Source organism: Cucumis sativus, chromosome 5 (genome assembly GCF_000004075.3).
Source record: "Cucumis sativus cultivar 9930 chromosome 5, Cucumber_9930_V3, whole genome shotgun sequence".
NCBI lineage: Eukaryota > Viridiplantae > Streptophyta > Magnoliopsida > Cucurbitales > Cucurbitaceae > Cucumis > Cucumis sativus.
In genome coordinates this window covers 8,054,746-8,065,716 of record NC_026659.2, presented here as the reverse complement: position 1 = coordinate 8,065,716, position 10,971 = coordinate 8,054,746, and the positions used below count along the sequence as shown (strand labels likewise).

General features: G+C 33.9%; 1 protein-coding gene across 1 annotated transcript; it reads left to right on the top strand.

Moving 5' to 3' along the window:
* The first annotated feature begins 405 nt into the window (after positions 1-405).
* On the top strand, positions 406-4,552 carry LOC101212711 (zinc finger CCCH domain-containing protein 17). The gene is made up of 3 exons (XM_004140399.3): positions 406-954; positions 1,973-2,083; positions 2,224-4,552. Exons 1-3 carry the CDS (start codon positions 817-819, stop codon positions 4,138-4,140), a joined length of 2,166 nt encoding a protein of 721 aa, XP_004140447.1. The 5' UTR covers positions 406-816; the 3' UTR covers positions 4,141-4,552.
* The last annotated feature ends 6,419 nt before the right edge of the window (positions 4,553-10,971 follow it).

The following is a 10,971-nucleotide window of genomic DNA, read 5'->3' as shown; positions in this document are numbered from 1 at the left end:
ATTTACAAACGCAAAAATCTAATAACTTCATGCTACAATCTCATTCACAAATATCTGTAACTTTGAATAGGTAATGTTTAGCTTTTAAAAAACTAAAGTGTAGTTTTTAAAGAATGTTTTAGTTTAAATAAAAGTTATTTTATTGTTATATTTTTTGATAATTTTTATTAAATTTAAACCCAAAATTCTAAGCATATGTTAAAATATGATCAAAATTGAAGTGAAAGCTTAAATAAAATGATGTGAAGTGAAGACATAATTAAAACATATTTAAAGAAGAAAGACATTAGGATGATAATTAATTAATTTAGGTTATTAAAAGTGTATTTTTAGAATATAAAAGGAAAGAAAAAAGAATTATTAATAATTTTAAAACGTATAAAAACGGCAGAAACACACACACACACACAGCCCCTTAAATTGCATCTCAACCATTCTCTTTGCCTCTTTGGCCTTTCCTTTCTCAATTAGGGATTTTTCCCCCAAATCCTCTCATCATACTCACTCTTCTCCTTCTCCTTCTCCTTCTCCTTCTCCTTCTCCTTCTCATGAATTTCACCTTCACACCACTCTTTTACACTCTCCTTCCCTTTAATCTTCCATAACAACACTTTCCTCCACTTCCACCTTCGTTTCTTTTTTTTGTCAATCGCCATCGCGGTTGCCTCTATTATTTTCTTAATTTTGTTTTCTGGTCCTTTTTAGATCAGAATCGCTACTGCGATTATTTGATTTTTTGGGATTCTTCGGGTGTTGTTGGATCTGTGAACAAAGCGATCTTCTGGGTTCTTTTTTTTTTTTTTTTTTTGGATCGCTATGGTAGGAGGCGGGCCTCAAGTTCTTGAACAACCACCGCAGTCTTTGCCTCAATCCACATCTGCTGCTGAAGAGGAGGCTATTAAGAGGAATACAGACTGTGTTTACTTTCTTGCTTCTCCTTTGACTTGTAAAAAGGTTTTGTTTTTACTCTAATTTTCCTTGATTCCACCCCCTTTCCCCCCTTAAATTTCGAATTATTTTGATCCCTCTTCTGAATTTTTTCTTATTGAATAAGATCTGTGTACGTTAAGATCCTAGGATTTAGCTACTGGTGAAAAATTAGGATTTAGAAATTTTGCTTTTTTCAATGCACTTGTTGTTTGTTTTTCCCCAAATCACTAGGGATTTAATTAAATTCATCCGTTTTCTTCTCAAGTGTTTTTGTTGTCAATTTCACACTTTCTAGGGTCAAATTGTGCATTGTATGACTTGGGGAAGGATGTTTGTTTTTGATTGATGGTCATGTGTGTGTGAGTGTGTAGATGTGTGAAAATCTGTGGCTGGAGTTCTACTGCTGGTACTCATTTACGATAATAATTGAATGCGTTGCAATGGCATTTAAATGTAAGGTGTGATTGTTGTAGAATATTTCCTCAACGTTTTTCATGTGTTCCTACTTACAAGTTTCCTTATACTCGGGATTTAGTACTGGAACATGATGCGTTAATTGATTTTCTTAATTCTTGTCAGATGTGTTTAGCATGTTTTAAAACCCTTGTAGATGCATATTCCTATACTTCTATCAAACTCATTGGATTTTCTTTCTCTTTTGTCCTCTAAGTATTATTCTGGTAACCCTAAATTGGAAACATCTGATTTATGTAATAGTAATATAGCTATGTTTATGAATAAAGAATTTACAACGGTCTTTGCTTCTCATCCCGATTTAGAGTTTACCTATTATACTTGTTGGCCCTTTTAGTATAAGTTGGCCGTTTCATTAATTCACTTTTCTTTGCATTTAGATAATCGATGTAAGTGTTAGCTAGTTTGATTCCCAAATCCTAAAAATCAAGACAGTTATTTTTCAATTACGATGTTTTATGAGAACATCGGGGAGCCATATGCTTGTTGAAAATACGCCATGGACACAATTAGATGTATCATTGATGTTGAATTTGTAAGTAATATCTTTTTATGTAATTTCCAACAGGGGAGTGAATGTGAGTATCGTCACAGTGAATATGCCCGGGTCAATCCTAGGGATTGCTGGTTCTGGTTAAATGGTAACTGCTTGAATCCAAAATGTTCATTCAGACATCCAGTAAGTTCTGTTCTCTTGCTTTGTAGCAACTGTTTATTTTCTTTAGTATATATATTTTGTATTTAAGCATTTTTGTTTCAAGCGTAAGTTGATTGATTTTCATCTCTCCCTCGTATTCTCTTGTTATTATTCTCTTTTAGCCTTTGGATGGCTTGGTAGGAACTCCTCATTCAACAACTCCGAGTTCTCAGATTCCTTCTCAAACTGCAGCAATTCCCTCTACTCCTGTCAACTCGAGTAAACAAGCAGTCCCCTGCATTTTTTTCCAGAAGGGTCTATGTCTGAAAGGAGATCGATGTGCATTCTTGCATGGACCTCCTTCAGTTCAAACAAACAAAGTGCCTCAGATGGGAGCAAATGCCCAAGCTGGCGAGCCACCAAGTGTCAAGAAAGTTTCTGGTGGTACCCAAAGGAGCAGCCAAGAACAGAAGATTCCTCAAGCTAATTTTTTGAAGTCAATTAGTGGTTCATCTGTTAAAATTGCAACGAAAGATGAAACTGTGCCGTCAAAGATTGGAAAACTCAATGAGAAGAGCATACCACCTGCAGAAATGGCTGATGGTGGTTCAAGGTACAAGACTACAAATGCTCTTCCAACTATAAATGAGTGTTCACTAAGTAGAGCCAATCGACTGCAACAGAGTCATGTAATAGATGATCATGGATTACAGAATGGTAAGGATGCTGATGAGTTTTTGAAGGAGTCGTCTCCAGGTTTTGATGTTCTTGTCGATGATGAGCTTAGAGGCTCTGGTTATTATGGCAGTGAAGAACAGTATGGGAGGTCAAGAGGTCACGAGGGAGGAAATATGACTTCTATGAATGATTATGACATCAATCATTCTGCTGATTATAAAATGATGGGTGATGTTGATCATGATGTTTATAATGATGTAACAGACTATGACTACGAAAGTAGGCAAGGGGGGCAGTATGGTTGGGACCATCGTAGGACCTCGTCTGATAAGCTGTCTTTGAGCTCTGCCCAGATGGAAAGAAGGATCTTCCCGAAATCTAACAGTCCAGAACATGTTCAGAATGTGGATTTACGTCACCGTTTAAACAAGCAGAGAAGGGGAAATGGTTTGAGATCTGTGATCAATAATGAAAATGCTGCTAGTCGCCCTGAAGAAAGGAATTATCGCTCTTCTAGGAGAGATTCTCACTCCTCTCAAGAAAGCACTGTGAGTAACCGTCTCCGAGGTAGGATAAAGCTTCCAAGGATACCATCACCAGTTAGGAGTAGTGATATACGGCCAGAAAGAGATTTGAACCGGGGAAGACCCTGGGGAAGATCGTCACCAGGGAGGTCACAGTCCTTGTCTAATCAGGGAAGCAATAGAGATGAAATAAAAGGCAGACTGGAAGAAGATTATAACAATGAGCGTAGAACCTTTAATGGTTTTAATTCTAGAAGAGAGAGAACGGATGGAACATCTGACTTTGCTGCTCCAAAAAGTCTGGCTGAGCTGAAAGGCGACAAGCACATTGTTAGCAAGGAGCAGCAAACCCTTGGCAAAAGAAAAGGCTTCGATATTGATCAATCAGGAGGCGAACTGTCGTTTGAAGGACCAAAGTCTCTCAGTGAGATTCTAAAAAGGAAGAGACAAGTTAAAGCCGCTGTTGATCTTCCTATAAATAATGCTGAAAGAGACAACAGTGAAAGATCAATGGAACGCTCCACTACTCACCAGTTGAAGCAAAGTGTTCTATCATCAACAGGCAAGGACGAAACAAATAGCCTTGACGGAGTCAAATCTGCTCCAGCTGAAACTTTTGTGCAAGAGGAAGAAAATATTGACGTACCTCATCGCCGTTCTTCTCAGCCTATGCATTCGGCCGATGACCACGGGATTGAAGCTTATGATGAAGGATTGGTGGAAGAGGACCAAGAGTATGAAGGAGATGATCAAAGAGATGATGGCGAATATGAATACGAGCAAGTGGATGACGGGGAATACACATACGAGGAGGGCGATAACATAGATCCTGAAGAAGAGTACATGGATGACGAAGATGGTGATGATTTTGCCAAGAAGATTGGCGTCATGTCATGATCATGATCACGATCACAATGGCAGCACAGATCAGACATGCTCTTGCTATGAACATTTTGTTTCTGAGGACTTGCATGTGGTCAGTTCAAAGATATTGAGCATTGTATGTGGCTGCGATGGATAAAACCTTCTAGACCATCAGCAATTCAGCTTATTGGAAATTCCTCTTGTATTACTTAGAAGAACCCTCCTTTATTTTTAATTTTTAATTATTATTATTATTATTATTATTTTTTTTTTTTATGTTTTGAATTATATTTTAATCCTGATTTGAATGGGGAGATGATGTTGGGTTTGGCTGAGGCATTTTAGTTGTGCTCTCCAAGTTGAAACAAAGTAAAAAGTATGGTTGTAACAGTAGGAAGTTAAAATAAGAAAATTGATGATATTCTCAAGCATCTTTCAACATCAACATCCCATTATCTAACCTCTCTCTCTCTGTTTTTTTTTTGGTGTGTATTTGTATATTTTGCTCATTTCTGTCTTTTCATTATTTACTCTTTCCTTTTTCTTTTCTCTTTTTGTGGGGTTGAGACTTGATAATACAACCCACACTCTTTCTTTTGACCTTTTACTTCTAGTACTAAACCTTTTCTCTTCACTGTTTTTTCTACACTCAATTTGGAAACAGTGATGATAAGAATTTTCCACTTTTCATTGTGTTGGATTCTGTTTTGATCAAATTATTGAATTTGACTATTACAACTGAATTATTTTCAATTGGAATATTTCGTCTTTATTTCAAATTTTTATTGTCATTTTAATGCATAACTATTTTCAATGTATATATATATCTATTAATGGAAATTTTCTGTTTCCTTCAAATCACTTTCCTTTGTTTTTGTTGAGCTACTCTTAATTCTTTTTTACTATTTTCTTGGGGTTTTCTTGAATTTATGCCTACAAAGGTACACTCGAATCTTTTTTACTTCCTTACTCGAATCTACTTCTTTAAGAGTAACCGTTGAAGAATATTTTTGTTCTTGTGTGTTAAATTGTAAATCCTTCCCATATATATACAACGGAAGTTATCTATATATATATATATATATATATATTTTAATCTATTCACATGGACAACTTTTAATTTTTCAAAATTACCCCAAACTATCGTTTTCATTTGAACTCTTTTGAATGGTCATTTCCTTGTCTTTTGCCATTAACCGGACCAATTGCCTCCTAATTTTTTTTATGATTGTATTAGGGGTGAGTATTGGTAGGTTGAAGTCGCTTTTATGATCAAACTTCCACTAAACGACTATGGTGGATTTAGTAAATGTATAAAATCGACTTTAACTGTTGAGGAGTAAAAGTCGATCAATTAATTTTACTCTTTGATTTTTTTAAAAAAATTTGTCGATTTAAAATTTTCTCAAATTGACACTAACTGACCCCCTCCTCCTTCGTCAAAATGACATCTGTTCGATCGATCAATTTGGACTTTTGGTATATTGTGTTGAATTTTATGTCTTAATTTGTAATCATATTTTGTTTTATTTTTCAATGAAGTGGTTATGAAGAATTATTCGTGAAATAGTATACTATTGAATCCAATAAACTAAGGTTTCGAGGTAATCTTGTATAAACTTGAACTTTATGTATAGACACAAACATGAGTCAAGTTCGAATATATAGCTAAAACGCTCTATAGTATGTGAATAAGATTGAGTACCTTGTTTTGAGGACACTATGAATACAAGATGTTTTGTAGTTAGTACAAATGATATGATCCCAAATTTATTCATGTAAAGTTTACATATGATCGAATCGTGAAATAGTCACTTTTACGTTATAACACTGTTTAATGTTTAAAACTGTTTATTTCTTTCTATTTATGACTTAGGTAACTAAATCTTAATCCTAAGCTAACTATGAACTCCTGTTCATACATGATTATCCTTAAGCTTGCATAGATGACGAAAAATCATTAGCACTAGCCCAATAAGCATTATGTTATCTTTTTGACCCTTAACCTCAAATTAATTAATTAATATTTTGATGATAACAAATCTAATTTTTTTATTAACAGATTTATTGTTTTGAATAGTCCATAACATAGAGCTTGGAACAGTGATTTTGACACGTCTCGAATCACCAAAATTGGAGTTCAAATAAGGAAAATATTGTTAAAAGAAGCTTGTTCACATGAGATTTTTGGATAAGTTTGATTCATGGAGTTGAACTTGTGTTGATGTTGTATTTATGTTGATTTGATGCGATGCAGTTTGATCTCTAGTATTTGATCCTCTAAATCTCTCTCGGTTGGATGCTTACGCTTGATTTGAGGAAGCAGAGCACGTGATGTTCTTGAAGTTGGAGTCTTGGAAGAAAGCTCGTATCTTCAAAGGAGCTTCAATATTTGATGATGGTCTTCTAGCTCTTGGGAGAATTCTCTTAAGTCTCTGGACGAGCAAACAGGTGTCCGAGGCCGGGTGTGACAACTTGGTATCAGAGTAATGAAGTTCCTAGGGAACAGAGCACTAAAAGTCAAAGTAAGTTTTCAAATAAAATTGTGTTTTCAATAAAGTTGTCTGGCATGCAACGTATGTAAGCAGCAATCGAGACACAATCTTGCCAAAAATCTATGTAAGTATTTTCTATTGTTATTTCAAGCACTAAAACAAGAAAATGTATGTTATTACTCACTGATTCATGGAAAACAATAACGTAAGAGGACGTCTAGAACTTTATGGAGTAGAAAAGTATGATGGTTCAATATATCCTACCGAGGGAAAAGAGTGGATGCATAGGGTACGAGAGTGCTTTGAAATAATAGGTTGTGATGAGGATATTAAAGTAATAATAGTTGAAACCATGCTCATAGATGATGCAAAAGAATGATGGTTTACACTGAAGGAAGATTTGGCTGAGGAAGCTAAATAGAATTGAGATGTGCTCCAAAGTATGTTTGAAAGGGAATACTTTTCCAAGCACTACTGGAAGGTATGATTGAGAGAAATGAAGGAAGAAAGTAAACAAGAGTCAGTAGGATCTTGTTCTGAAGAAGGAGAAGTTACTTCAAAATTGGAGAGAAAGAGGCAGTGTTATAAGTGTAAGAAGTTTCACAGATGAAAGTGTGTTACCGATGAAATTGAATGTTACTTATGTTGTCAAAGAGGACAACATAAGAATAACTGTTTAGCATTTAGTCTGAATAGACAAGTAGAGATGGAGGTAGTCTTTGCAGCTCCATCTATTAGACGACAATTAGCGGCATCGATTAAGAGAAAAGATAAGCTTTGTTAGGTTATCTTAATGAAAAAGAAGAAAAGTACTAAGTGTAAAGAGATGGTGCTTATGTATGTAAGGAAAACTTATGAAGTTAATAAATAAAAAGTATGTTTGTAAATAATTACTTTTTATTTATTAAATAGTTGGACTAAGATTTGAAAGTTAAGAATACTAAGAATGTTTATGATTGCAGGAAAATAAGAATGTCTCACCATACCAGAAAAAGAAAAGCAAAAGTACGAGCAATACCCATGGAGGAGGATAAAACTTTAGAAAGTGAGTCAAGTACGAGACATGACAAAATTGATGAACAAAGCTATAGGCTGATGTTTCAGAGATTCATGGAGTCAAATGGGAACAATGCAAATTAGGACTAAAAAGAAACATAGCATCGAAAGATTGAAATCTTTAGGTGCTACAATTTTTTAAGGATCCAAAGATCCGGCTGACGCAAAAGCATAGTTGAATATGTTGAAAGAAGTGTTTTAAAGTGATGGACTGTCTCAAAAAGAAGAAGGTCAAGTTAGCAACTTTTCTACTGCAAAAAGAAGCAGAGGGATGGTGGGTTTCAATTAAAACTAGAGAAGAGATACAAATACCATGAGCTCGATAGTATTTTGAGGAATATTTGAAAATAAATATTATCCTAAGGTCTATTGTAAAACAAAGAGGGATGAATTCCTAAGATTAAGATAAAATTCATTGTTAGTGGCTATGTCTGTTTTTGTCCATGTCTTCATTACCAGGTGAGTATTTTCTTGTTCTTCTCTTTCACGACCATTTTACTTTTGTTATGTATTGCAAACATGTAGATTTTAATGCCATCAAAGGAAAGAATTGGAGCAAACAAAAGCTAGAAATTTATAAGTTTTTTATTTTTTTTCCCCTCTGCGACTACAAGAGAGCTTTTAAGAAATCTCCATTTTTTAACTTGCATCTACAGGACATTTATCTTAATTTGATAGTAGTTATTGCTGCTATACTCGCCTTATTGATAGATACAAAACATTTGTCTCTAGAGTCTGGCAGTACTTCCCTTTTGAATAGAAATAAAATTATTTTTCTACTTTAGCAAAAGGATTACTATGTAACCTAACTCAACAAATGGGTATTTGATATTTGAACATGTTGCTCAAACATTTTCTGGAACATATCGCAAGTTCTAGTGGGAATATATGGAGAGTATTTAGAGTAGTAGGAAAACCATAGTGGTGATTACAACCTAAATTATGAAACATGTGATAGAAAGGGAAACTAAAAAATTCGAATCAATCCACTTAAAAACGAAGATAAATATGGATTACTACAAGCTCAAATCCAATTTAAATGTATTCTAAATAGTTTGTGATCCTTTGAGACTTTAACTAGAGGTTAACTTTCAAAATCGAATTAGTCATTTTCACTTAGCTAAAGGTTAACTTTTTTTTTTTTTTTTTTTAATATAGAACTTCATAAAATAATTATCATAATTTGTATTAAAGAAAATTTAATATCAAATGTCATGATAGAAGAGATCTTACTATTTTGAAAATGTTCACCATAAAATAAAATAGACAAATACAAAAATTTACTGAAAGTGTGGAATGAATTAAGACAATACTAATTTTTCATTTTTCTTTCCTCAAATATCATAATAGGTCTCACTTTTTTCTCTTCTTTTGAAATATCACAATAGGTTCCCATTTCTATACATGTTCTTCTTTTGAGACTTAGAAAGAAAAGTCTTTAAGAATTGAATTGGAGGTGATATTTTGTGGCAATTGTAGGCAATTGTTATTTGGCTTTTCATCCATTATTTGTGTGATATTTTGCAATTTGTATAAGATTTTGATTCTAACACTTGGATTTCTAACTTAGGTACTTTATGCATTGTACTCTATTATGGATCGAAGTTGGATAAATTTAAGAGATCAAGCTTGTAGTGAATATTCTGATGGTGTTGCTAATTTTTGCACAATTGCAACAAATCATTTAGACGAAGAGGGAAGAATAAGATGTTCTTGTTCAAATTATGTGAACGTCAATTGGAATAGATTAGACGTCGTAGAATGCCATTTGTATAAATATGGTATGTCCCGACTTATAGACGATGGACATTCCATGGAGATACAATTGGTATTTCTCCATTTTTAAGATCTAATTCAAGGTTTCTAGGTGCAACGTTTTCCAATTTAAGTGAACGTAGAGAAGATAATGTAAATCTTAGAGAAAACATTGGAGTTAGAGATACTATGGATAGTGAGATACTGGAGATGATTAATGATCTACATGGGTCAATGTTTGAAGAAACTACAAGAGAATCAAACGAGCAAGATGAGTCCAATAGAATAAGTGGAATGTTTCCTGTAATAGAAGAGGAGTTATATCCGAGATGTCTAAAGTTCACTTCATTTAATTTTTTAGTGAAACTTAGGCATATTAAGGTGCTTAATCGTTGGAATGACAAATCCTTTGATATGTTGCTCGAATTATTAAATGAAACCTTTACAGATGGTGTGAAGCTACCTGCCTCCTACTATGAACCTAAGAAAAAACTATGTGACCTAGGGATGAGATATGAAGCAATCCATGTGTGCAAATTTGATTGTGCTTTATTTTGGAAAGATTATGCATCACTTGACAAATGTCCACATTGTGGAGAGTCTAGATATAACTTGAATGATAGAAAGGGGAAACAAATTCCACAAAAGGTGCTAAGATATTTTCCACTAAAGGAAAGGTTGCAAAGATTATTTATTTCAAAACATACCATAGAGGATATGAGGTGCCACAAAGATAAGAGGTGTGAAACTGAAGGCATACTTCGGTATCCTGCTGATGCTAAGAGTTGGAAACATTTTAATGAGCTAGTATCCTTGTTTTGCTTTAGACGCTTGAAATGTCAGATTAGCATTTGGAAATATGAGCACATCATACAACATGTGGCCAGTTATAGTCATTCCATACAACTTGCCTCCTTGGAAGTGTATAAAAGCATCATTCACTTTTCTATCTTTACTCATCCTTGGTTCAAGGTCTCTTGGTATAGAACCGGGTTGTGGGACCAGAATGGTAGAGAAAAGAGAGAGAGTGATGGAATTAGGAGGAAGAACTTTTGTTGAGATTATTGAGAATGAAAGAGTATTTGGTTTATTTTGTAATTCCAAATTAAAAACTAAAATTTCCAAAAACAACTAAAAAAAAAGGTTTTTTTTAATCACATTTGTAATTCACCATTTTTAATAAGCAAACTACATGTAAGAATGCATGCAATGAACTTCTCATTCTCAACACTGGGCATACCACCAACTGTGTCTTATATGCATGAAGCCACTTGCAAATCACATGTAATGAGCTTGCCAAATCTCAACAACTTAGTCTAAGAACAATATGGTAATTTAACACTTAAATCAAAGTCAAATTTTGACTTTTTCAAATCAAAAGTCAACATTTTGACATTTTTCCATTTCTCCATCTTGACTAATTTTGAAATCTTGAGCATTAATCCACATTCATTTTTTTATAAAATTCAAATCTCATTTAAATATAAAGTAGTCAAAGTTTGGTTTTTCAAATTTAAAAGTCAATACTTTGACTTTTCACAACTTTAACAATTTTCAT

What these genes read in the sequence shown, in the direction of transcription:
- LOC101212711 (XM_004140399.3), top strand. Translation starts at nt 817, where the DNA reads ATGGTAGGAGGCGGGCCTCAAGTTCTTGAACAACCACCGCAGTCTTTG. An exon ending in CTCCTTTGACTTGTAAAAAG is followed by an intron (nt 955 to 1,972) that starts GTTTTGTTTTTA and finishes AATTTCCAACAG; the next exon opens with GGGAGTGAATGTGAGTATCG. An exon ending in AATGTTCATTCAGACATCCA is followed by an intron (nt 2,084 to 2,223) that starts GTAAGTTCTGTT and finishes ATTCTCTTTTAG; the next exon opens with CCTTTGGATGGCTTGGTAGG.